This window comes from Bos grunniens, chromosome 1 (assembly GCF_055505025.1).
Source record: "Bos grunniens cultivar Pamir isolate PY7600 chromosome 1, Bosgru_T2T1.0, whole genome shotgun sequence".
Taxonomy (NCBI): Eukaryota; Metazoa; Chordata; class Mammalia; order Artiodactyla; family Bovidae; genus Bos; species Bos grunniens.
Window position 1 is genome coordinate 89,859,011 of NC_141165.1, and position 24,298 is coordinate 89,883,308.

Here is a 24,298-nt window from a genome sequence, read left to right on the forward strand (position 1 = left end):
GTTTCTAGTTCTCATTTTCTAATTTAGGTCTCAACAACCTCATTTGTTCGTTTTCTCATTCATTAAGCCCTTACTCTATGCCCATAGATGACTTAGATGTGGAAGTGATGATCACTCTGGTTCAGGGAGCCAGGTGGGTGCATTGCAAGGGGAGAGGGCAGGGAAGAACTCAATAGCCAGGCTCCGGGGCCCAGACCCTGCCAGCATCTGCTACTACAATGAATTCCTTACAACCTAAGAGTACAAGAAAGAATACAGACAAAAATTTTCCCAGTTTGCAACCAGGGTTCTATTAAAAAAAAAGGGGGGGGGGCTTAATAAACAATTGGGTTTCCCTAGTGGCTCAGCCGGAGAAGGCAATGGCAATCCACTCCAGTACTCTTGCCTGGAAAATCCCATGGACGGAGGAGCCGGGTGGGCTACAGTCCAAGGGGTCGCTGAGAGTCGGACATGACCAAGTGACTTCCTACTTTCACTTTCCACTTTCATGCACTGGAGAAGGAAATGGCAACCCACTCCAGTGATCTTGCCTGGAGAATCCCAGGGATGGGGGATCCTGGTAGGCTGCTGTCTATGGGGTCGCACAGAGTCGGACACGACTGAAGTGACTTAGCAGCAGCAGCAGCAGTGGCTCAGCAGTAAAGAATCTGCCTGCCAATGAAGGAGATGTGGGTTCGATCCCTGGGTTGGGAAGATCCCCTGCAGGAGGAAATGGCAACCCACTACAGTATTCTTGGCTGAAAAATCCCATGGATAGAGGAAACCTGGTGGGCTGCAATCCAGGAGGTTGCAAAGCCTCAGACATGATTTATGGACTAAACAACAACTAATAAACAATTATTAAACAATTCCAATCTGTCAGGTACATGTTGTTAGGATTCATCAAAGGGGACACGTACTTTTCATGCTCTGATGCATTAAGCACTGTTCAAACCACTCTGTAATCTTCCAGGAGCCAGAGGGCTCTCTCTGGCACAGACAAGAAGCACCGACATGCGGGGTGAAGTTCCCAGGAAGGAACTGAAAACAGTGAGCCCGGGTTCTGCCTCTACCACTGGGGCAGGAACTGGGGCAGGGTGGGTTCAGCTCTGGATGCAGCCTGACTTCCCGTAAGACTTGCTTTCATTAGCAAATCTGAGACTTGCTGGGAGAGTGTATCTCAGCAGGCAGAGGGCTGCCGTGCTATCTGGAGGATGTTCATTCATCAGGGTTCCTCCAGCCACAGGGACTGAGCCTTGGCAGGGCTGGGGTGACATGCTCCTAGGGCCCTCTCTGTCACTGCCATTAATCAGAAGCCCTTTGAAATTTGGGGGTTTTTTAAAGGGTTTTTTGGGGGTCGTTTTTCAGGAGAAAGGCCAATAATTTTCCTTTGGATTCTCTTCAGAATTTGGCACTTATAAGACGGACTTGGGGAAATCCCCAGGAGTGGTCTACTTATGAACAACTGCTAATTAACCAAACCCCTGTGATACTGCAGGGAAGCAGAGTGTGGGCTCAGCGGTATAGGACTCAAAGAGCAGTGCCATTTCTCCATATGACTGTCTACTGGTCTGTAAAGTGGAGTTAATCGTATTTGCTTTGTAGCACTGTGGGTGAGACAGAAGGAGATGGCCCTGTGGGCAGCCACTTTGTCGCCACAGAGCAAATCACAATCAACAGCAGAAAGATCTCTATGACTAAGACAATTAATAAAGTAATCTCCCACTAAAGATGCCTCTGTGGACTGGCAATTATGACACTGATCTGTGCAGAGGTTATTTTTGCTTCTTCTCCTCTTTCACAATCCCTTACCCACCATCACTGGGCCAAAGAGCTGGCAAGAAGCTATAAGAGAAGAGCACCCCACACATGTATCCTGTCCCAGGGTGCTGGGGACCCAGCTTCATCACCCATTAGGATGGGCCCGCTTTTCCCAGAAGCTGCTCCCAGGAACTCTGTGGCCAGGGGTTGTCATCCCTTGCTCATCTTTCCAGGAGCAGCCTTCTCTCTCTTAGAAAGGAATTACAATCCATTTCTATCCTTCATGGGAATGGGAAGGACACTGGCCTAGAAAAACCCTGAGCTACAGGGTTGTCGGTCAATATTGCAAACGTTTATTACAGGATTCAGTTTTTCTTCCCTTGATCCACAACGGCCACTGCAGGCTGTGATGGATACCAGGTGAAACAGAAAGAAGGGGTTCTAGGTGCTGTGGGGACTGAGGCTCCAGCCCTGGCTTCATTGTGCCCTTTCAACTACTGGACAAGATACAGGCTCTCTCAGGGCCTCAGTGTCCTCACCTGCAAGCTAAGGGATGACTGCTGCTCTAGGTAAACAGCTAAAGGCTCAGAGAGGTGTCCACTCTGAGCCGAGGGAGAGAGGCTGTGGCGGGGAGGAGCAAGGTTCCACTCACATGGGGCGTGGAACATGACGAGCACAGAGGAGTGTTCCTTCACAAACTGGTCAAAGTCTTCATCGCTCAGGTGATAAACGGAGCCGCCCTCATCTGCCCAGGGAGTCTCGGGGACCTGGGGCTGTGGCGGCTGCGGACTGGAAGACCAAAAACAGGCAGAGCTCAGAGCACACTCCGGGGCCGGTGAAGCCCTCACCCCCACTGGCTCACACAGCCTGCTTCAGGGGCTCCCCGCGACCCCCCGGGGGGAGCAGGGGGTGGGGGACTCCTCGGCCCTGCCCACCTCCATCATCCCCTCAAGAGCCCAGAGGTGCTCAGCTGATATCCTCTGGCAAACAGTGGCTTCCAGCTGTGGCTCTCTAGTCAGGTCAGGAAACCTCACTTCCTCCCCATGATCAGGGTGGGGTGGGGGGATTCACTAGCACTTTAGCCAACTGGCAAGAATATAAACTATGGCAACAAAGAGTGACCTCTGACAAAGCTAACTGTTGTGCTGAGTGGTGCCCACAGGCTGAGGGGTGAGAAGTAGAGGGAATAAGAGGGGAGGGGTGGTGGGTGAGGAGGAGAGAGAGAGAGGCCAGGGGTCTTGAGAAAGACCAAGTATCAGGGAAGGACTGGGGGTGGAGAGGGGATTGAGAGGTGTTCACCAACCAGTGTGGGAGGAGGGTCGTAATGAGAAAGAGTGGGGCCCAGGGGAACAAGGCTGGGGGCCCCCTAACTATGAGAACACACCCACAGTAGGAACCCTTCCTCAAGACCAGGAACAAAGTTCTCTGAATGTTCTAGCAGAAAGGGCCAGGCTCAGAGGTCAGGTCAAATCCCTGTTGCCACCATGAGCTGCAAAACCTCAGGGTGGTGGCCCACCTCCCTGGAGCCTGCCCCACCTGGGACAGTTGTGTGCTGACATATACATCACCAGCTGTTACAGTGGGGGAGGCTCACAGCTGCCCTCTCTTGCTTCAAAGCCAAGGGTAAGTCTGCCAGTGACACAAACTCCCTGATGCTTTATGAACACCTTCGCCAGAGCCACCTTAATCGTTACTTTGAAAAAATACCCTTTAAGGTGACAAATGTGAAAAGACAACCATTGCTTCCTGCCTTTGAGAGCCTACAGTAAAAAAGAAAAAGTGCAAAGTCCCAGCGGCCAGGACTGACAAGTCATGAGAGCAATGTGGCCCAAACAATGGAAGCTGCCATCCTCCCGTGTGGCTGACGCGGTGGAACCTGCCACCCCTGCCCCACGGCAGAGCCTGGGTCTGACAGCACCTTCAGAAACCCTCTCTGGTGCTCTTGACTAGGCCCCACTGGTGGTCTCAGCAATGGGAAGTAGCAGGGAGAGGGTCAAACCACTCTGAGCCCATGTACATCCAATGTTAGACGGGGCTGATGGCAAAATCAAGCTTTAGAATGAGTCACCGCCAGCCATTCAGCATTCCCAACACCAGGAAACCTAGGCTCCCATACACAGACTCAATACCAATTCCTGAAAGCATCCCCAATTCCACTTCAGGGAATTTATTTTTTCAATATACCTGGACATGGTCAGAATTATACACATTCCAAGGTATTTATTAGAGATGATTTGTTATAGCAAAGACTGGAGAACCCAGTACCCACTGGTATACGAACTGCTTAGGTAAACTGCAGTCCATCAGGACCCCAGAGGGCTGAGCATGGTGCAGGGGGACAACGAAGCTCCCTACACTCTCATGTAGACCGCAGGGTCAGACACAACAGGCCATAATATGGTAACTTTTGCATAAAATAGAGATAAAAAATACTTATTCATATTTGCATGCGTCGGCATAAGGAAACTAATTAAAGTTGCTACCTCTAGGGGGTGGGAGGGAGAATAGGATGGAGGAAACAGGTAAAAGGAAGACGTCAATGCATAATTTTTAAGTATCTTTTAAAAAATTATTTAAATTATGTGAATGGAATCTATTCTAAAATTAAAATAATTTTTAAAAATCCAGCAAGAGTACACACAGAGAATGGAGAAGCCATGCCTTAGTGGCAGTACAAGTAAATGAAAGTGACTGAAAATTTTCTAATTAAACATGGAGGAGGACACACTCCAAAGCCACTAAAATAACATCACAAGAGCTAAAAAAGAAAAAGGTAATGAACTCACAGGAGCAAAAGCAAAGAGAGAAAAAGAGGTCAGTGCAAATTTAGAAGCTAGAAAACTGACTTAGCAAAAAAATGTTTGCTTTTTTTAGAAGACAGAAACCAGAGGTGCTGGGTGCTCAGAAGGGGCAGGGACCCAAGAACTACCCCAACATGCAAAGGCTCCGGAGGACCAGAGGCTCCCCCTGAAGCGGGGCTGGGGCGCAGCACTGGAAATGGGAGACCTTGGGATCTCCAGCAGCCAGGTGGCTGCCCCTCTCCCACCCAGTGGACAGTAGGAAGTTTGCTTTCTGGAGGGGCCTGCAGACCTAGGCACAGCGGTAAGAGGGCACAATGACTGAATCATGCCCTTTACTGTGTCTCCCCTGAAAGACAGGGGCTCCCTCTAGATCATCTCTCTACTTCCTGCGCCTCCCACAAGGCAGGTACGCGATAAACACTCTTTGAATCGATGCAGGAATGAGAGAAGAATCGTTGAAGGAACTGGAGGTGTCTAGCCAGGAGAAGAAGAGACAAGGGGAACATAATAGTTTTCTTCAAACATTTCACACTGTAGTGCGAAGAGAAAGTAAGATTGATTTTCTACAGCCCCATAAAGGAGAACCAACACCAGATGGAAGCTCCAGAGAAGGAAACTTCAGCTCAACAGAAGTAAGAACCTCCTATCTACAGCAGATAAGAGAGAAAGAGCCAGACTAGGAGTCAGAATACCTGGCTCTGAGTCGTTTCCTCCACCTTTCAGCTCTAGGGGCTGAGGCAACCAGTCCGACTTAAAACATCTTTCAACATACGTGCAGGCCCTTCTTCATCTGCCCTGCAGGTACATCCAGACAGACAATGGCCTTGAGATACTTTGTAAATGTATAAAATGCTACCCAGGTGTCCCTGGACATCACTCATAACTTAAATCATAAGAATCACTCAATCAAGAGTGGGCCCTCAGAATGAGTCGATGTAACCGCGAAAGGTTAATTTTAAGTTTACACAGGATCAGCTTCAGTGACTTTAACCCTTTTTTGTTATTATAAACATACATAATGGCCTGCCTCCTGTGAAGGACTGTAAGGAAGTGAAACCAACACATTCCCCTCCCTGCCTGAGGCTTGCCACTCTAGGGGACATTTGCAAGGATTGAACAGTCTTATAATTTTATTTCCTCACCTCCCCCTCATCTCTGATCCATAAAAGAACCTGGCAACCAGGCCCTGACAAGATGGTTATTTTGAAGCCCTAGTCTGCCATCTTCTTGGTCAGTTGGCTCCCGGATTAAAGTTTCTTCCTTGCCTCAACACCTCATCTCTCGGAATCGTGGGCCTGTCGTGAGGCAAGCAGAGCGAGCTTGGACTCAGTAACACTGAGGCCCTGTTCTCTAAGTTGTTCAAGCATCATCAGTAACTCCACCTGTCCTAGAGGTAAAACAACACTGAAAGGGAACTGCTGGGGGCAGTTCACTGACATTCCCATTCCCTTACCATCCTGTGACCCTAAATCCCGGGCTCTCCAGGACTGCGAAATGCACACAAAGCAGGTCCTTGCCTGAGGGAGGCGCCCATGCCAGAGAAGAGAAGAGGCAACTTAAAGCAGGACAAGTCAAGAACACTTTGTGCTTGTTTCCAATCCACTTCTGCTTAGTATAAAAATACATAGGCAGAACTGCATAGCCAGGTCAACACTGATCGCCACTTGTGAACACTCTACCTGCCAAGCCCAACTCAGCAGCATGAAATCTGCAGAGAGCGGAATGAGAAATGCAGCTGCTGGGAGCACAAGACGGCACAACCGCCAGGATCACTGCAACCACCCCAGAGCCCCGGGGCGCTCCAACACAGGGATGCCCTGCCCTGCTCTGCCCACTCGCCAGAGTCACGTGCCACAGGGCAGCATTTGGCCCTTCTCTCCTGGGCTTCTGAGAGTCATCTGGAGAACTAGGAAGGCTGGACCATCCTCCTCATCCTTCTGCATTTGGCTGCCGTAAGCCATGAGCAGCCAATGGAGAGGCCCAGGGAAGAAGTGCAGGGCAGCAGGAAAGGTGGGAACACTGCGACCCACGAACCAGGATGTGGAGGAAACCTGGTAAAGACTTAAAACACCTGGTACCAGGGAAAAACACACAGAGCTGGCTATCTGTTGGGGGGAATCTGTAAGGAAATGCCAAATGTCACAACACATTATTCTTGGGTAGTGGGATAAGGGGGCCACTTTTCCCTTTAACTAAATATTTGAGTTTTCCGGTAATAACATACCTCACTGAATAACCTTAAAATCAGAAAAGACTTTGAAAAAAAAAATTTAGCTAACTGGAAGCACAATGGCACTGCTAGATCTTGTTGGGGCATGAGATGAGGCAGTCCATGAGGGGTCCCTCAGGAAGAGCCTCTCTGCCCCCACCATGCTGGGAGAGTGGCCTATGGGCCTGCATTTGGAGAAGCTGTTGCCCAGGGGTACCCAGAGGCTGCCTTCCCTTCCCCAGAGTTACCCCATCAACCTCAGTGTGGAGACTGCACACCCAGGGTGAACCAAAAGCTGCTAACAAGATCTCCTTTCCATGGGGGGCAAGGAGAGAAGAGGTGGGAAATGGGGAGACGCCAGCCCAGGACAAGGTGGAGGAACCAGGCTGGGGCTGTGTGTGGGGTGGGGACAGAGCAGTGGGTTCCCGAGGGTAGAAAATAACCTGTCTCAGAGCCTCCACTGACATGCTCCCCTGGTCTAGGACAGCAAGCAGTTCTGAACACTTTCTAAAAAAATAAATAATAAACCTTATCCTTCCAAGAAGATATGAGTGCATTTTGAAACCAGAAAAGGTTAGAGAAGGGGGAGGGAAGCAGGCAGACTTAATGCTCTGGTGACAAATGAGATTGCCATCTGTTGAAACCTTCTCCCAACGCAGAGCGAGACATGTCTGGCTGGAGGAGAGGACATGCTTATTATCAAATGAAAAGGAAAACAGGGGTGTGAAGGCCCAGGTTAAGACAATGAGTACAGAATAATGGGGAGCTGCCTTCCTGGGCACGGGCTGGAATTGAAGTAAGAGATGGAGACAGAGATGTGAAAATGCTTCCAAGAAATAAAAGACAACATGCAAACATGGTTTGGCTGTGCTGTTTTATCTCCTGGGCCCCTGGGAACCCATGGAACAGAAGATTGAGAGTTCCAGCCTTTAGAATCAGTTTGTTTTCTGTGGATTCTGGTGGTTTGTGTGTGTGTGTGTACAAAATTTATCCTCCTTTCTCATTCTGAAAATACACATTTTCAACCTCCATGTCTTTGGATAACTAATTCTTTAATCCTGTGCCCATGCAGTAATAATGCCAATAAATGTCCACCATGCTGGCACCTGGGTAAAACAGGAGGGGCTCCAGCCAGAACTCAGGGGAGCTGCTGCCCGGGGCCAAGCCTGGCCCTGCTGCCTGTCAGGAGCTTGGACGAGCCACTCCATCACTCTGCTTAGTTACCTCATTCATGAAATCATGAAATAAGGATAATAGCATCTGTTCTGAGGATTCCTTAAGAATCCACATAAAGTGCTTAGAACAAAGTCAGGCACAAAGTGGAGCCCCCAAAACGCTGCTGTTATTCCAAGGACTGTGCACAAATAGCTACACATGGGCGATGACTGCAGAGCCCAGAGCAGGTGAGTGCTTGGGGCGTGTCAGGGTGGTCAGAACTCCAGCCACGAAGAAGGGGTGGGGGAGACAGACTCCCTAGCCAACACACTGGTCAGGGTCCAAGTATCACACAAAAGTCACACATCTATCATGGTGGGCGCGGGGCAGGGGTGGTTTGGGTTGTAAGGATCTAATCACATTACAAACAGGATCACAGAGTGCTATGAAACGCTCTGCAGGGATGCACGGTGAACCGCAAAGCAGTCTGCAAATATAAGGCATTAGGACACTTCTTAGCTTCACAGCACCTAATACAAAGTGTTATGTTTGAAATAAGCATTCGACTGACAACTCTATTTTCAGAGAGACCTGCAGTGGAACCTCTCTCAAACCTGCCATCCCGGGTGAGAAATGCTTCTATCCATCAGGTAGACAGTAAGGGGGGGGAAAAAAAAACTTATCTGAAATGCAGTCATCACAGTGAGTCACATGAAATTCTCCCAACTTTCACATCCTGCACTCACAGATCCCTCACCTAGATGCTACCCACAATCAGCTGTGTGGGCAGCAAGAAATGGTCCTTTCCTTCCTCATTCACTTTCCAACCGCCAGGCAGAGCCCTGTGACCAGGGAAATACTGGGGCCCAGCAGATATCCCTCCCTCTGGGTACCCCCACCAAGGCAAACGCCAACTTACTTCTTCAGCCACTCCACAATGTCCTCAGCTGTGGACCCATAGCTGTCATACTGGAACAGAAACCGTCCTTTCCTGTGAAACGTGGGGAGAAACCGTGGGCTCAGCCAGGGGGCAGACGCCATCGTGGGGGGAGCAGCGTCCACAGGGAGGCAGGGGACTTACTCGAAATAGCAGATGGTGGGGTAGCCACGCACGCTGTACTCCTCCTTGATGTTTTCAAATTCCGAGGGGTAGACATTCATCCCGGCCAGCACCTGGGAGCAAAGGGAGAACAGACCCATCCACTCTCTGCCCGCAGACGCCCTTCACTTCATCCACACACTGCTCGTTCAGCTGTCCCACCAGAAACAGATGGGGACTGAGCCTCAGAGACTGATGCGTGTGGTGCAGAGGGGAGCAAGGCCCGCCAAGCCAGCTAGGAACAATGCCCGAGCTCTCTGGAAAAGACAGGCATCTGGGCTGAGGGTTGCCCCCCCAGACAGGCATTCCCTCCTGCCTGCCCTGCAGGGAAGATCATCCCAGAGCAAAACACAGTTCTGAGGACTGAAGAGGAAACCTGGCCTCATTACCAAGGTCAACCAGGTCCGAGAGTAGGGCCACTGCCTCCCAAGTTCATACTATGCCTTTTCTCTGCCCATGTCAACTAAGGGTGTACTCTTCACTCAGTCACTCCACGGGGTCCTCAGACACCTTCCTGGACACCTCAGTCTGTCCAGCCTGGCTTTATGTACCACATTCTCAGATTACACAGCTCATGTGGCCAAAGAGGGTGTGTAGTTCTCAGGACGACCCACCTGCCTGACTCTGCTCCCTTCAGACCCTGTTAGGTGACCTGCGGGTGACAATCACCTATGGCCTGACCTGACCATCATCTCTGAAGTCTGAACATACTCTGGGTCCTGGGGTCCACATATGCCAACACCCCTGAATGGATAAGGAACTTCAGTAGCTGTGTTACCGACAACAAGACTGTACGCTAAGAGCAACCCAGAATGAGTCCCCAGGAACTCTTTTCCCAAAGCAGCAACTTTTTCCTGTAGGGCAGGATCAGGTGCCTGGAAAGAGGACTTTGGCTCTGTCATCACAAGAGAACACAGCACAACCAGATGTAGGAAGACTCCCACAAAGCATAGAGGGGAGGGAAGAAGTTCAAAAGAGCCAGGAGTGGTTAGAGAAGCGGAGAGGAGAAACCAGGAAGTGGAATTTTGCTGAACAATACATAAGGAGGCATATGGAGAGAACACGAGGAAGAGCAGTCTCAGTGGACAGTGAACTTGACTCAGAAGACTGCTTCCACTTGGCAGTCGTGTGACCTTGGGCAAGTCACCCTCCCTGAGGTTCCTTGTTTGGAAGATGTGGTTCAGGAGAAGATCATACGGTTCTTAAGAGAACTGAAGGAGATGACCCAAGTCAGAGGGCTTCCCTGGTGGCTCAGATAGTAAAGAATCGCCTGCAACACCAGAGACCTGGGTTCAATCCCTGGATCAGGAAGACCCCTGGAGAAGGAAGTGGCTACCCACTCCACTATTCTTGCCTAGAGAATCCCACGAACAGAGGAGCTTCACAGGTCACATGGGGCCACAAAGAGCTGAACACAACTGAGAAACTTAGCACGAAACTGCTGCTCAAATTCTTTATTTCCTACCAAATTCTCGGTGGTGGGAATCACCTGGGCCTCTGGCAGCTCCATCCCACAAGGCAGCTAAACATACCAACCATTTTAAATACCCAGCACAGTTTCTGACATAAAGCAGACGCACAATAAATGCTTGCTAATCTGATTTTTTTCCTCCCATCCCATTTTGGGGTGCTACAAGGAATACAGGGAAAATAAACCTGAGATAGATTTACTTAGAAGCTCTGGAACCCTCTAAAAGCCCTTCTGCTCATTTCTCCAGACTGATTCAGCAGCCAGTTCCAGTAATAACTGTCTACTTTAAAGTTCTTTTTTTATGTTTAATTGATCTCCTCATTGTCAGTGCACATTCACAAGATTAATCTTCCACATCCTCCTCTTTCATTACATCACTTCCCTGCACAAAACCCTTCAATTCCACTGAATGGAGGCCAACATCTGACTCCACACTCAAAGATCATATGGTCCCTATCTCATTTTTTAATTCTTCTTTCCTACAAAACCCTTAATTGTACATTTGCTAGACTCTAGATTTTTTATTCTCCCAGGAATGACACAGTCTGAGATCTCTGCACAGGGAGGCAGCTGGACTCTTCGCCATCTAGGGCACCTTGAAGATGGAAATGTACCACAGTGTGGGCTCGGGGGTCAGGATGCTGGGGCTAAAGCCTAACTCCCCTCTCAGCAGATGTTCTCCTTGAGCAAGTCACAGTTGCCTCGCGCACCTCAGTTTCCTCATCTGCAGCTCCGTCTTCTGGCTTCTGTGAAGACTAAATGGGACAGTGCGAGCAAAGTATTCACAACACTCAGAATCTGTTAGCTGTCACCACTAATATGAATACCACTAAGAAGCTCTGCAAATCCGCTCACATCCCCAGAGCCCAGACTGTGCTTTCCTGGCCCCGACTCCTGAGTCCTCTAGCCCTGTGCTCAGGTTGCCCACACCCCCTCTCTTGGCCACCACAGAAGACGCATCCATCTCTTAAGGCAAAGCAAATCCCACCCAGAAGGTGGCCTTTGTCAACCACCTTTGCTTGTGATGAAGTCTTAATTCTCTGGGTTTTTGCAGTAGTTTTGACTACTTTGGGGGCATTTATTAGTTAACAAGGTGATTATTTTTTGAACAACTACTGACAAGCACTTTTTAGAGTTTGTGATTCCAAATGAGGCAGAACTGACCTCAGCCTACAGAGAAGTGAGGGCTGCCTGACACGGAACCGTGTGTGCTGGGGGTCGGTCAGCTGGCACAACATGGCCTTCCTCCTGTCCAGCCCACATCCCGTGGTTGTGGGGACAATCACAGAAGAATCACAGAAACTCCACAAAACAGGAGCATGTGAGCGAGTAGTCAAGGAGGGTAAGATTTCCACAGACAGTCCAGAAAGAGAGAACAGAGGTAAGACAAACCAAGATGCAGCTCAAGAACTGGGGACCATGTTGGTTTAATTGCAGGACACAAGAGAAGGCAGTGAGAGAAGGTGGGCAGGTTCGCTCAGGCTGTGGACCAGCCTTTAGTGTCTAAGAAACCAGGACTTTATTCAGGAGGTGCCAGAGAGCTCCTGGGGGTTGTAAGGGGAAAGCTGTGGGATCAGGGAGATAAGTGAGCAGTCACAGCAGCCACGCTGGGTGGGTTGAGTGGGGTCTGACCCAGGCTGGTGGGCAGGTCTCTTCTCGGATAGAGGATGTATTGAGGGGGAGATGGATGGTGACAGCCTGGCAGAGGAGCCTGTGGTGCTCAGGAGGCGGCATGGAGGGAAGCTGGCCGCCTGCCAGACACTGAATTTTAGTAAATATGTTAGACTCCCTGCATCTGGGACCCAGGGAGAGAAATCCAGACCAAGACGTCAAGCAAGCAGTCTGACACATTTCGAGCTTAGAGACTCAGTCTCCACGGAGCTACCTCTTATTGAGCTACCGACACAGATAAAAACCACTGAGGGACAGTCCGTAGAAGACAAGGAGAGCACAGTGTCAGGCCCTCATTCCAGTGTGTTACTAAGAAAGGAGAGTGGAAAGCAGAACCCTGGGAGCACTCCATGCAGTGAGGAACAGCAAGCACAGAGCAGTGGGGTGGGGGGTGCCCATCACCTGTATCTGTGAAGTGTCTGGAGGTTACAGAGCCGTCCCCATGCACCAGCCCATTCACTCTTCCAACAGCCCAGTGAGGCAGGCAGTGCTGGTGTTATCATCCATCCCCATTTTAAGAATGGGGAAATGAAGCCTCCAGGGCTACTTTCCCAAGATCTCCCAGCCAGTTATTAACAGCCATCAGCAAAGTCTGCTGTACACAAACCTGTTGCCAAGACCAACCCATTTCACCATTTACACCCAGATGGCCCATCATGGCCAAGGTTAACAAAAGACTTGGTGTGGACGTGGATAACTGGCAAGGCTGGGAAGAGGAGGTGGGCGGGCATGGGCTCGTTCTGGCAGCTGTGCTGGCTGCTAAGGGTGTCAATCAGTGGGACTAGATGGGACAAATGCGATGACTCAGTGACAGCAAAAAAGAAGAGGAGGATCTGAGTTTGGAAAATGGCAAAGGCTGTGCATCCCTGACCCAGCCTGGCTTCCACCTTAATGACATCATCAGATTGGATGCCTCCCAAGAAATCTGTCGAGGAGGAAGGTTTCTAGCCCCTGCCACAGACAGGGCCAGCCAAAGAGGGCTCAAAGATGACAGAGACAAAGAGAAGATAGGAGGTGCTAACCAGTGGATTTCAGCAGTGTGGAGGGGGTGAGCTTTCGATTTCAGGGAACAAGCAGTCCATCTCTGCCCCAGGTTCGAGGTCAAAAAGGAATCCACCCCTCTGGCTGCCCTGTTCTTCGGAGGCTACGGCTGCAACCATGAGCCCTGGCCTCGAAGGACCTCCTGAAGTAGGTGATGTTCATAGTGGCGAGGACCCTTCCCCTCAAGGAGCTAGGAAAGGTGAAAACTTTTCAAAAGATACTTTCCTAAGAAACCAAAGGGAAAGAAGAACAAAACAAGCCCCAAGTAAGAAAATTCAGAAGCAAAGAAATGGATGAGTTTATGTAACACAGAGGCAACTAACACCTGGCCAAAGCTGGGGTCAGTCGGCCAGACCCTCTGACCTGGGCCCAAACAGGAGCAGCGAGCACTGTTTTGTTTTGTTTTTTCTTTCTTTCTTTCTTTCCTTTTTTGGAAGCAGGTATCACCGACTCGATGGACGTGAGTCTGAGTGAACTCCGGGAATTGGTGATGGGGGGAGGCCTGGCGTTTGATTCATGCGGTCGCAAAGAGTCGGACACGACTGAGCGACTGAACTGAACTGAACCCTTAACAAGTAATCTTCAGGGCAAACGTTGTAGAGCCTTGTATGAACCTAGTGTGAACTCAGGGCCAGAAAAGAAGGCCCTTGTTCCACAAACATCCTTCCTACTTTGCCTCTGTCCCTAGGAACTGATGCTCTGACTTCCTTTAAAAAGGAGAATGTCACTTTTAATGTAAACACACAGCTTAACAAAATGTACTCAGGGGTGGTAAGCCACATGCCCATTCTTTGATTCATTAGGGGTGTTGGGCTCCTACTCTGTGCTTGGCCCATACTCTGTACTGAAGAAATGCTCAAGAAACTCATCTCTCAGTTAGAAAACCTTCTCATAATTAGCATCAACTGTGGATACAGTGATTCAGAACATAAGCAAAGATGAGCAGACAGGACCATGCAAGGCAGGGACAGGCTCTGGGGGACCATGGGAGGGGCCTGGAAAAATGCTTTTGGCAGGTAGATGCAGCATTAGCTAGAATCTTCTAGTAGGTGCTAGAAATTGGCACCAAGACCTTACCTGCTTTGATGGGATTGGCCAGCTAATTTGTGATCTGACTGGGGCTGGACCAGAGTTTGGAGGGTGAGCTGAGTGGTTGTCTAAGGATATGTGGGTGAGAAAGTGAAAGTCGCTTAGTTGTGTCTGACTCTTTGCGACCCCATGGACTGTAGCCCACCAGGCTCCTCTGTCCATGAGTCTCCAGGCAAGAATACTGGAGTGGGTTGCCATGCCCTCCTCCAGGGGATCTTCCTGATCAGGGATTGAACCCAGGTCTCCGGCATTGCAGGCAGATTCTTTATCATTTGAGCCACAAGGGAAGCCTATGCAGGTGAGAACTTGTAGGTAATTATGTCTTTCCTTCAGGCAAAATCATCTTAAAATATGGTATGTATTGAGGCCCCAGAATGTACAGTGAAACTTCCCCAGAGTGATGTATGTGCTGCAGGGCCAAACGTCTCCAGGCAGCTTGCTAAAAATTCATTAGTGAGGAACAAGCAGGACCCTGGTGTCACCCAAGAAATGAGGTCAGAAGAGAAAGCACGTGGCTCTTTGCAACCCAATCCTGGGGCTGGCTAGCAGAGGCCGCCAGTTAAACTTTTTTAATTGACTCTGAACTAATCACCAATTTGATCCATAAAGATCAGGATGAGTTTTAAGATCTCAGAAGTCCTGTAGCAGCACTCTGACCTGCCCACTGAGATGGCACCTCCCGACTGCCTTTCAGGAAAGGCATATGGACTTTTCCATGCTCCCAGAGGAGTCAGCAGTTACTTTTCTGTTGCCACCAAAAAGCAAAAAAAAAAAAAAGGCAAAACACCCAAAACCAACCAAACAAAAACCTCAAAACCTCTGTGGCTGGGGGTAAGTGCGAAAATGGACAGACCTATGGCACAGAAGAGATAAGACTGGCAAGGCAGCGGGAGAAACACAGAGACGAGCAGGGTCAGTGACTGATGCTCAGACCTGGATGAGGTCTGGCCGCCCTGGCCTGCCCTCCTTCCTCACTGACCATCCTGGTCGCTCCTACTTCTCTGAAGTTTCCTCGTTTTCTCTGTGGCTCGCCTTCCCGTCTCCCAAAGGTGGGTGACCCTGAGGTGACCTTGTCTCCTGTCCACTCCCCCTGCACACTTCTTCAGAGAACTGGTGTGTTTGGGTCTCCAGCTCCCCACCACCTTGCTCCATTGAGGTCCCGACATCCCTCCTGCACCATAGACGATGTCCCTCCTGGTCCCCTGGAACCATAGAGCCCTACATGCCTGGGCAGGAGGCTGCCTCGTGGGCCCGCGTGTGCTCTGGGCCCACCACCGGGGTCACTGTGCCCTCTTTCTTTGCCACTAGGCTGCCCAGCATCCGGAGCCTCAGCCTGCCTTGGAGCCCAGCCCCCAGCATTGTAGACCCTGATGGTCTACAGTCAGCCCCTGGTCTCTGCACACCACAGGGCTTCCTGCTACCGTCCTGGCTATTTCATCACTGGCCTTCGAAGGGCCCCAAATTCTCCTGGTCCCAGAAATCTGGGGAGGAGTCTTCAACATCCACTGAGGATAGGTCTCTGAACCACATGCCAGGGGCAGCCATAATAAGTCCTTCTCATGATTTTAAAGTGTGCCCTCTCCCCTCCCCCTGCCACCTCCCCAAGTGAGAGGGAGAAGTCGAGAGCCGGCAGCCAGCCCTGCCTGGCCCCTGGTGCCTCACTTACGAACTGGCCCCGCAGCTGGGTTGCAGCCTTCTGGAAGTGTGGCATTATCCTCTTGCACACGCTGCACCCTGGTCACCAGCAGGAGAGAAATGAAATGGTTACAATGGGCCCCGTGCTCAGCCCTCTCTCCCTTCAGGCCCACCTCTACCAACAAGCATTTATCCCACTTCCAGAAGCCAGGACCGCCCAGGCTCTGGGAACACACAGCCTCAGAGGCAAAAGCCCCAGTCCCCGAGAGCGGACCAACTCCACGGCATGAAACAGGACCCAGCCCAGCAGTCCCTCAACAGGTGCGGGACTGTCAAACCTGACGCGGCTGGGGGAGAGCAAAGCACTGAGTAACTGAGAGCGGGTTAAGAGTTCAACAGGAATCCAGAGAGCCAGGGGAGCACCCGCTTCATGCACAGCTGAAAGCCTCCCCTCGCTGCCCAGCCAGGGGCTGCAGATGAACCTGGAGCAAATGCTATTAGGAGGGAAAACGTACAACCACACATACAGTGGCTTTGGGGATTTCTTGCCTCTTTTCCTTCATTAACAGATAATCACGCCATGACAGGAGGCAGCCGAGCGCTGGCCAGGATCCGACATTCCATTCTTATCTTCCGTTGACCTGCCCGATGACCCTGACAGGTCACCTCCTCTCTCTACTGCCCCTCCCGGCAAATGAGGGGGCTTGGACCAGATGGCCTCAGGCCCCTTCCAGCACTGACACTGCCGTTCGTTCTCTGTGATGTCTCTGGCTCTACCCTCTCTGGTCCATTACAGTCACACTCCTCTCCTGGGTGGTGAAGCCCCCAACCTGGGGGACTCAAGGTCCCCGACACCCAGTACTACCTCAGAGAGACTCTGATTTAAACCTGCCCCATCCCTTCAATGAGAACAAGCCACACACAGGCACTGACCCCAAAGAACATGAGCCCGTTTCCTCAGACAGGAGGAATTCTGACACACAAGGCCGTTACTCTTCCTGACAGCTGCTCTGCTGCAAAACAGACTCTGAGATGCTTCTGAAGGCCACAGACACCAAAGCTGCCTGGAAGCCCACGTCAGTCTGGACGTCAGCTCCACACGGCACAGTGGGGACAGGGCCACGCAGCAGCAGGCTGACAAGCTCTGATCTACGTTTAGCTAAGGCCTCAGCAGGCCGTGGGCAGAGCAACACGGCTCAGAGAGGAGCACTCACCCCCTCATCGCCAGATACAAACAGTGGAGACCGTGAACAGCTCAGATCTCTCCAGGGACCGCTCGAAACTCCCCAGCACCGCATCTACCAGACAAGACGCAGTGCAGGATATTCTGATGTGAAACTCTCAACATGCCCACAGCCCCTCTGTGACGTTCCTGCCCAGCAGACAGACAGACACACAGACAAGCCAACACATCTGGGCTCAAGTTTATGCCATTAGTTCAGACTCAGGGAGACATGGGAGCTGCAACGAGGTCAGCCTGCAGCACGGTCCCTTAGTGTCTGCCCGCAGAGGACAAGCGGCCCCTCTCCCCAGCAGCTGCCACCACCAGCGTGGTCCCCACCAGCACTGGGAAGGGAGGCATGTGACACCTGTCAGGGGGCTTTGTTCCCACTGTGGGGATTCAGGGAGAAGAACGGAAACCGAGGAGGCAGTGCCAGCTCCCTGGGATGCCCAAGCTCCACCAGGCAGATGCACGTGGTAGGGATGGGAGGTCACGCAGCAGAGGAAGGAGCTCGGCTCCGGGGAGGGTGAGACCCAGGTCTGCATCTCTCCTGGACTGCTGCTGGGTGACCCAGGGCTAGTGGTGAGAGCAGTCTGAGCCTCAGTTTCCCCATCTGTAAGGCAGAGGGCAGAGCCAACACCTGGGGGCGGGGGCGGGGGGCAGGACCGGCGCCAGGAGGGGAGGCTCTGCCAACACAGGGCCCGAGAGCCCGCCTTTCAGTTCATGGTGGGGAGACACTTCCACCCGGAACGGGAATGTCAGTTGACTCCCCAGGAAGGAGGATGATGGGGGCACACTTGAGCCCTTCACCCTCTCTTTAGCCAGTGACTTGATGAGATGGGGGAGTCAGACACCCACTAGGGCACATTCTGCAGTCCGGAACTTACTGCCTGTCCTCAGAGCTGTGGCCTCTCTCCCCCAGCTCTGCCTATGACCTCAAATCACATTATCCCCCGTGACCTCTAAATGAATGGTAAGTCGGCCAGCTGTCCCCAGGGTAGAAATCAGCAGCACCAGGTGGAGAGGTTATTGGCAGGGGAGAGAGAATGGAAGAGTAACAGGAAGCTCCGGGCCAGGTCAGCTGCCACTTGAACTTTACCAGAGATAGAGCGGGTATGGTGGTCCTTATTTGAGTTTACCTTTCAGCTGACATAACTGGGAGGCAGGGAAAGAGAGAAGACTAATGACCACTCTCAAACCCCAAAGCTTAGAGCACCAGCCCATTCATTTTCCCATCAGTTCAGTCAACAAGCATTTACTAAGTAACTTCAGTAGGTCCTGGGGACCCAGATTTCTTGTCACAACTACAAGTTCCCACTGGCTCTGGGTTCATTCACCCTAGTCATGATCAAAGGAACAGAGTCCTAAAGGACCTCCCAGCGAGGCATCTAGCGACTCCCAGGAATAAGCTGAATTATAAGGCCACGAGGGCTTGACAGGATCAGTATAAGAGCACAACAGTACCCACAGAATCTGGGGGTACCAGGGACCCAGAAAGCCATCCAATCCGGCCCTCACAAGTGTTAACATCTCCGAGTTTCCTCCCTCCCTCCTCACTACTAATCATTCCGTAACACCTACAAGGAACCTAGCTTCTTCTGTCCTAGCTTTCTGCTCTAGGAAGATAATTCTGCTCACAGCTCTGCCTCCTGTGATGGGGATGGTCACCCCGCCAGCCTGGGGAGGTGCTGTGGGGTGGGGAGGGGATGGCACACGCACTTAGGTGCACACTGCCAGGGGACCTCTCTCTGAGACTCCTAGATCATTACACTGAAGCCTGCCCAGTTGCACCGTGAATCTGCCTCATGACATGGACTGCATACTGACCTCACTGTTTTAGTCTCATTTAGCCAATATGTTGAGAGCGGAAGCGTTCTAAGATGACCCAAAGGAGGCCCATCTTCAGGAACTGTGCGAGCAGGATAATTCCTGAAGCAATTCACAGTTGGGCAGGCCTCATAGCTCAGTTGGTAAAGAATCTGCCTGCAATGCAGGAGACCCTGCTTCGATTCCTGGTTCAGGAAGATCCGCTGGAGAAGGGATAGGCTACCCACTCCAGTATTCTTGGGCTTCCCTTGTGGTTCAGCTGGTAAAGAATCTGCCCACAATGCAGGAGACCTAAGATCCCCTGGAGAAGGGAAAGGCTATCCACTCCAGTATTCTAGCCTGGAGAATTCCATGGACAGACCATGGGGTCGCAAGGAGTCAGACACAACTGAGCGACTTTCACTTGCACGGAGAAACAAAGGGCTTCCCAGGTTGCGCTGGTGGTAAAGAACCTGCCTGTCAATGCAGGAGACCTAAGAGACCTGGGTTTGATCCCTGGGTCGGGAAGATCCCCTGGAGTAGGTAATGGCAACCCACTCCAGTATTCTTGCCTGGAGAATCCCATGGACAGAGGAGCCTGGCAGGCTACAGTCCATAGGGTCGCAAAGAATTAGATATGAGTAAAGCGACTTAGCACCTCACTCCAGTACTCTTGCCTGGAAAATCCATGGATGGAGGAGCCTGGTAGGCTGCAGTCCATGGGGTCGCTAAGAGTCGGACACAACTGAGCGACTTCCCTTTCATCCATTGGAAAAGGAAATGGCAACCCACTCCAGTGTTCTTGCCTGGAGAATCCCAGGGACGGGGGAGCCTGGTGGGCTGCCGTCTATGGGGTCGCACAGAGTCGGACACGACTGAAGCAACTTAGCATGCATGCACACAAGGAGAAACAAAAAGGGGTGACACCAACCAGTGAACGTTAATAGAAAGATCAGGGGTTAAAGTGCAGACCGCCTGGGCAGAGCCAGATCTAACAGGAAGTGGGACTCCAGGGCCTCTTTCCATGGGCAGGCACAGTCCTGGGGTGAGGTGGGGGGCCGGGTAGGGGTCACCGAGCAATCCAGGAGATAGGGTAGGGAGGGAGGTGGGAGAGGGTTCAGAATGGAGGGACACATGTATACCTATGGCCGATTCATACTGATGTATGGCAAAAACCACCACAGTATTGTAATTATCTTCCAATTAAAATAAACAAATTTCAAATATATATACACACACACACTACAATATGTATATCCCACTTCCTGTTGTAGTTAAAAAAAAAAAGTAACTAGAACCCTGTGCCACCCACTCAAGCCATAGACATGTCTGGACACACCCACCTCCCATCACACACACATCTCTTGCTCAGGCCTTTAGGTCTTTGCTTTTCAATCCATGGGTAGGGACAAATCAGACTTCAGAGGTGGCCCAGATGGGAGCGTATCTGTGGCTTGGAGGACAACTGCTCCATTCCACAGCTGCAGCTTGAAGGCAGCCACAGACAACATGCTGTGAAGAGCCGCATGAAGCTATGTGGCTGCGTTCCAACAAAAATTAATCTACAGAAAAGGCAGCCAGTCCCCAGGCCATGATTTGCTGACCCTTTATTAGAGGGTTATGAAGCAGTAGGAAAAACCAATAAAAAAACAATAAAAAAGAAAATATCAGGTCTTCCACATCTGGTAGAGTGGATGGCAAGCAGTAAGGAAGGGTAAGTCTAGTTTAGTGAAACTTTGCAGCTTATATATATAGTTTATATACTTACAGTGTACAGGGCTGCTGTGTAAAATATGCTCATACTACAAATACAGTCAAAAGTGTGAAAGCCACAGCTCGGATCCAGCCCCCTTCTGCCCTCTCAGAAATGGAAACTGAGGCACAGAGCGGTGAGGACTTGACCAAGGTCACCTAGCTCATTGATGACACAGTTGGAATTAGAACCCAGGTCCTCTGCTCACTGTCTCAGTGATCCTTCTGCTGTTCTCACGACCTTTAGCCTCATATAGAGACTGGACCCCAATAGTGGCCCCTTTCTCCCTGGTCCTGATCCCTCAGATCTCCCAGCTGGATGTGTGGCTGCCCCGAGGCTGGCCAGGCTCTGGATGGTCAGCAGCGGTAACCACAGAGAGCACGCCAGGGCCGAGGCACGGCTCCACCGGCTGCACAGCTGCCAGCCAAGGGCTTCAGGCCACAGGAGGCAGAGGGCAGGGAAGGCGGAGGCACCTTGAGCAGATGCCGGGGGAAGGGGACAGAAGGATGCCAATGCCAGCGAGAGAAAAACTGGTGTGGATGGAGGGGCAGGGCCAGATGAAAAGGCACAGACAAATGAAAGAGGTGCAGGCAGAGAGACGGGGTGAGCACAGCAACTAGGCAGGCCTAGGTGCTCCAGAGGGAGGCCGGGGGCTAGTGTTCCATCCCCCTCACAGCCACAGCGGCCCCACCCAGAGTCTGACCGTCCAGCTTGAGTGCAGAGGAGAAAGGCACTCACATGGAGCATAAAACATCATCAGGATCGGCTTCTCTTCCTTCTTCAGGAGCCGACGGAAGTCCTGAGGCACACAGAACATCACAAGTTAGAGACAGCACAGGACAGGGGTGACACCCTGGGGACCCTTGCAGGTGGAGTGCGGCAAGCACTTCTGAAATCCCAAGGTCTGACTTGGGGGATGCAGTGCAGTACAGATCCTAGCAAGTCAGGGCCTGAAAGGCCCTCAGAGACCATCTATTCTAGCTACCTCACACGTTACAGATGGGGAAACTGAGGGCCCGAGGGGACAAATGGCTTTCCCAAGGCCACCTGGCGGGACGAGGTAGTCGGGACCAGGTTACCAGCCTTACTTTCAGCTCCCACCCAACAATGAAAACACTGCAAGGACCCGACTGGGCCCCACGAGGCTGTCTCTTGTTCTATGATCTACGGCTCTGCTACGGTGGGTGCTTGTTTTCATGGAGGCCCAACTTGGCCAGGCAGGGATCTGCTCGTCACACAACCCTGCTCACCCAGCCCCATGAACCTTCCCCAGCCCAGCCCTGTCATGCTACCAACCATCCAGGGCCCAGAAGACCATGGTGCACACAGGAGCATAAGGATGAGATGCACCCATCCCCAGGAGGCTACAGGCTAAGTGGATCATTTGTATTTGTAAAACCCTTAGAACGGCGCCTGGCTTGTTATCAGGCAATATATAATCATTTGTTAAATGAATATAATAAATGTAAAAAGACAAATGGTCACAACAATGCTAATGGAGAGACTTCAGTGCAAAGCAGGGCAGGAGACTTTTCTTCCAACCAGTCAATGATGTTCGGGAAAAAGCAAATCTATCAAGGACTGCAGAGTAGCACCATGACAGAGCACATTTTGATTAAAATAAGCTCCTCTAACCAGTTTCCATGGAAGAAAATTAGAGGTTTTTCTCTCTTGAATAATAAAGAAAATAAGAGGAAATTTCAAAATGCAGGCTTCCTGGCCACAACAAGGCATTAGGTAAATAGATGACGGTACATCCTGCACAATGGAATACTACTGCATCATTAAAAACGATGGAGAGGAATATTTAATGTCACAATAAGATGCGCATGTCACATTAAGTAATGGGGGAAAGCAAGTGACAAAACAGCATATAAAATGTAATGTTTCTGTGTGTATTACACTGAAAGCCTGAAGGCTACAGAAAATACTGGCAGTGAGTATCTCTCAATAGGCAGGGATGGGGTAATTTTTTTTTTTCTTTTATGCTTAAGCTGTATTTTCTAAATTTTCAACAATGAACGTATATTAGTTATAATTTTCCAGTAAGAGAAAAAAGATTAAAATATTTTGTGAGAATTTAAAACAGCACATAATCAATTCTGATAACGTTAACTCTTATTTATGTATATAGAGAGCAGAGGCATCCATTTGAACAGAAGCAGTAACCAAGATCTTTGACCCTGACTAGGAGTGGAGGATGCTTTGAAAATGATCTTCTGGAATCCCCGGAGCTAAAATTGTTAAAAAGATCTGAGAAGAAAAGGTTTTCCTGAGCCTGCAGCAATTTGGTTTCATACCCTGAACAGTAACAAATATCTTATTACATCCAAAGATGCTTAATTACCTTCAAATAAGCGTGGAACTCTTAAGTTTACAAACAGAAGTCGGCAATTCAAACCTGAATTTGGAACTTCAGTTATTTTATGTGTGGATTTTATTAGCACAAAAGCAGTTAATATTTCTACATGAGAGAAAATAGTACACAGTATAAGAAGAAGACTGCCTACAGGCATGGAAAAGATATCTCTGCTTAATATTTCTAGTTACAGAAGAGCAGTTTTAGGAGTTTCAGGACATGAACATTTGGGGGGAAGGAGGCAGCAGGCAATCGTTTGTCTGAGAGGCTTTAAAAACACGTATTATGATAAAATCCACCCAGGAGAAATCATCGGTTTAGGCTGTCTGTCTTTTCATGGCTATGGGTACAGATGCCACCACCTTCAGACACTGGGCCCTCCTCCCCTCCTCCTTCTTTTTCCAGCTGATGACACCGGCACTTTCTATCCCCAAAATGTTGATGCCCAGCGCCTTAATTCAAAACACCTTCATCTGAAAGGCCCACTTGGTTATCTCATGATAATCACACATGATCCCTCCTCCAGAAAGTATAAATGGCATCATTTTCTCCTGAGCTAGTAACAAGCATCAAGAGTCAATGATTTTAAATGAAAAGGGAAGGGAGTCAGAGGAAGATAAAACGTACGTTTTATCTTCTCAGGATAAAACGAACGTTCTCCCTCCATCTACAAAAAAGCACTGCTTGCTGCACAGGCCATTTGAAATGTGACAAAGAAGTTCTTGCCCATCCCAATGGGAAGGCGCAGTCAACCAAGTAAGGCATACATGGGCACATGATAAAAACACAGGCACCCGTGGACAGAGGCACGTTTAGGTCACGTGTGCACATGATAAAAACACAGGCACCCATGGACAAAGAGGCACCTTTAGGTCATGTGGGGCAGGCTTCGAAAGGAAGAGGTTCAGGGTTGTATGCAGACTGTACTTCAGAACTACCCTTCCACCCCCAACCCCAGCCAAACCCAGAAACTGAACTTGTTCAAAATTAACACAGTGTCCCAGAATTGTAAAGACCTGATTCAAGTCTCTGAAAATCCAACCCAAACCTCTCAGATATTTTTAAACAAGAAAAAAGGCAAACACAAAATCCACCTTAGAAATAATACCAAAAAACATAAAGGCAACAACCACATTACATAATGAGAAAGAAACATTTAAATGTCCCTATAAGGAAAATGTACACATGTTAAAATACATTATATAAGGCAGTGGAGAACAGAAGTCCCAGGCAGCTAATCTCCTGTT

At 50.3% G+C, this 24,298-nt stretch overlaps 1 protein-coding gene across 10 annotated transcripts in view; it reads right to left on the reverse strand.

Moving 5' to 3' along the window:
* Positions 1 to 24,298, reverse strand: part of PDIA5 (protein disulfide isomerase family A member 5) — a 92,771-nt gene that overhangs the window by 31,629 nt on the left and 36,844 nt on the right. For 7 of the 10 annotated variants that reach the window (XM_086403004.1, XM_086402980.1, XM_086402970.1 and 4 more), the window contains 6 exons: positions 21,431 to 21,491; positions 15,943 to 16,010; positions 11,186 to 11,230; positions 8,987 to 9,078; positions 8,825 to 8,896; positions 2,393 to 2,529 (listed from right to left, as the gene is read on the reverse strand). In XM_086403004.1, coding sequence (XP_086259130.1) covers positions 2,393 to 2,529; positions 8,825 to 8,896; positions 8,987 to 9,078; positions 11,186 to 11,230; positions 15,943 to 16,010; positions 21,431 to 21,491 — 475 coding nt within the window. The remainder of the gene's footprint in view (positions 1 to 2,392; positions 2,530 to 8,824; positions 8,897 to 8,986; positions 9,079 to 11,185; positions 11,231 to 15,942; positions 16,011 to 21,430; positions 21,492 to 24,298) is intronic. The other 3 variants (XM_086402959.1, XM_086402994.1, XM_086403031.1) reach the window with 1 other exon arrangement.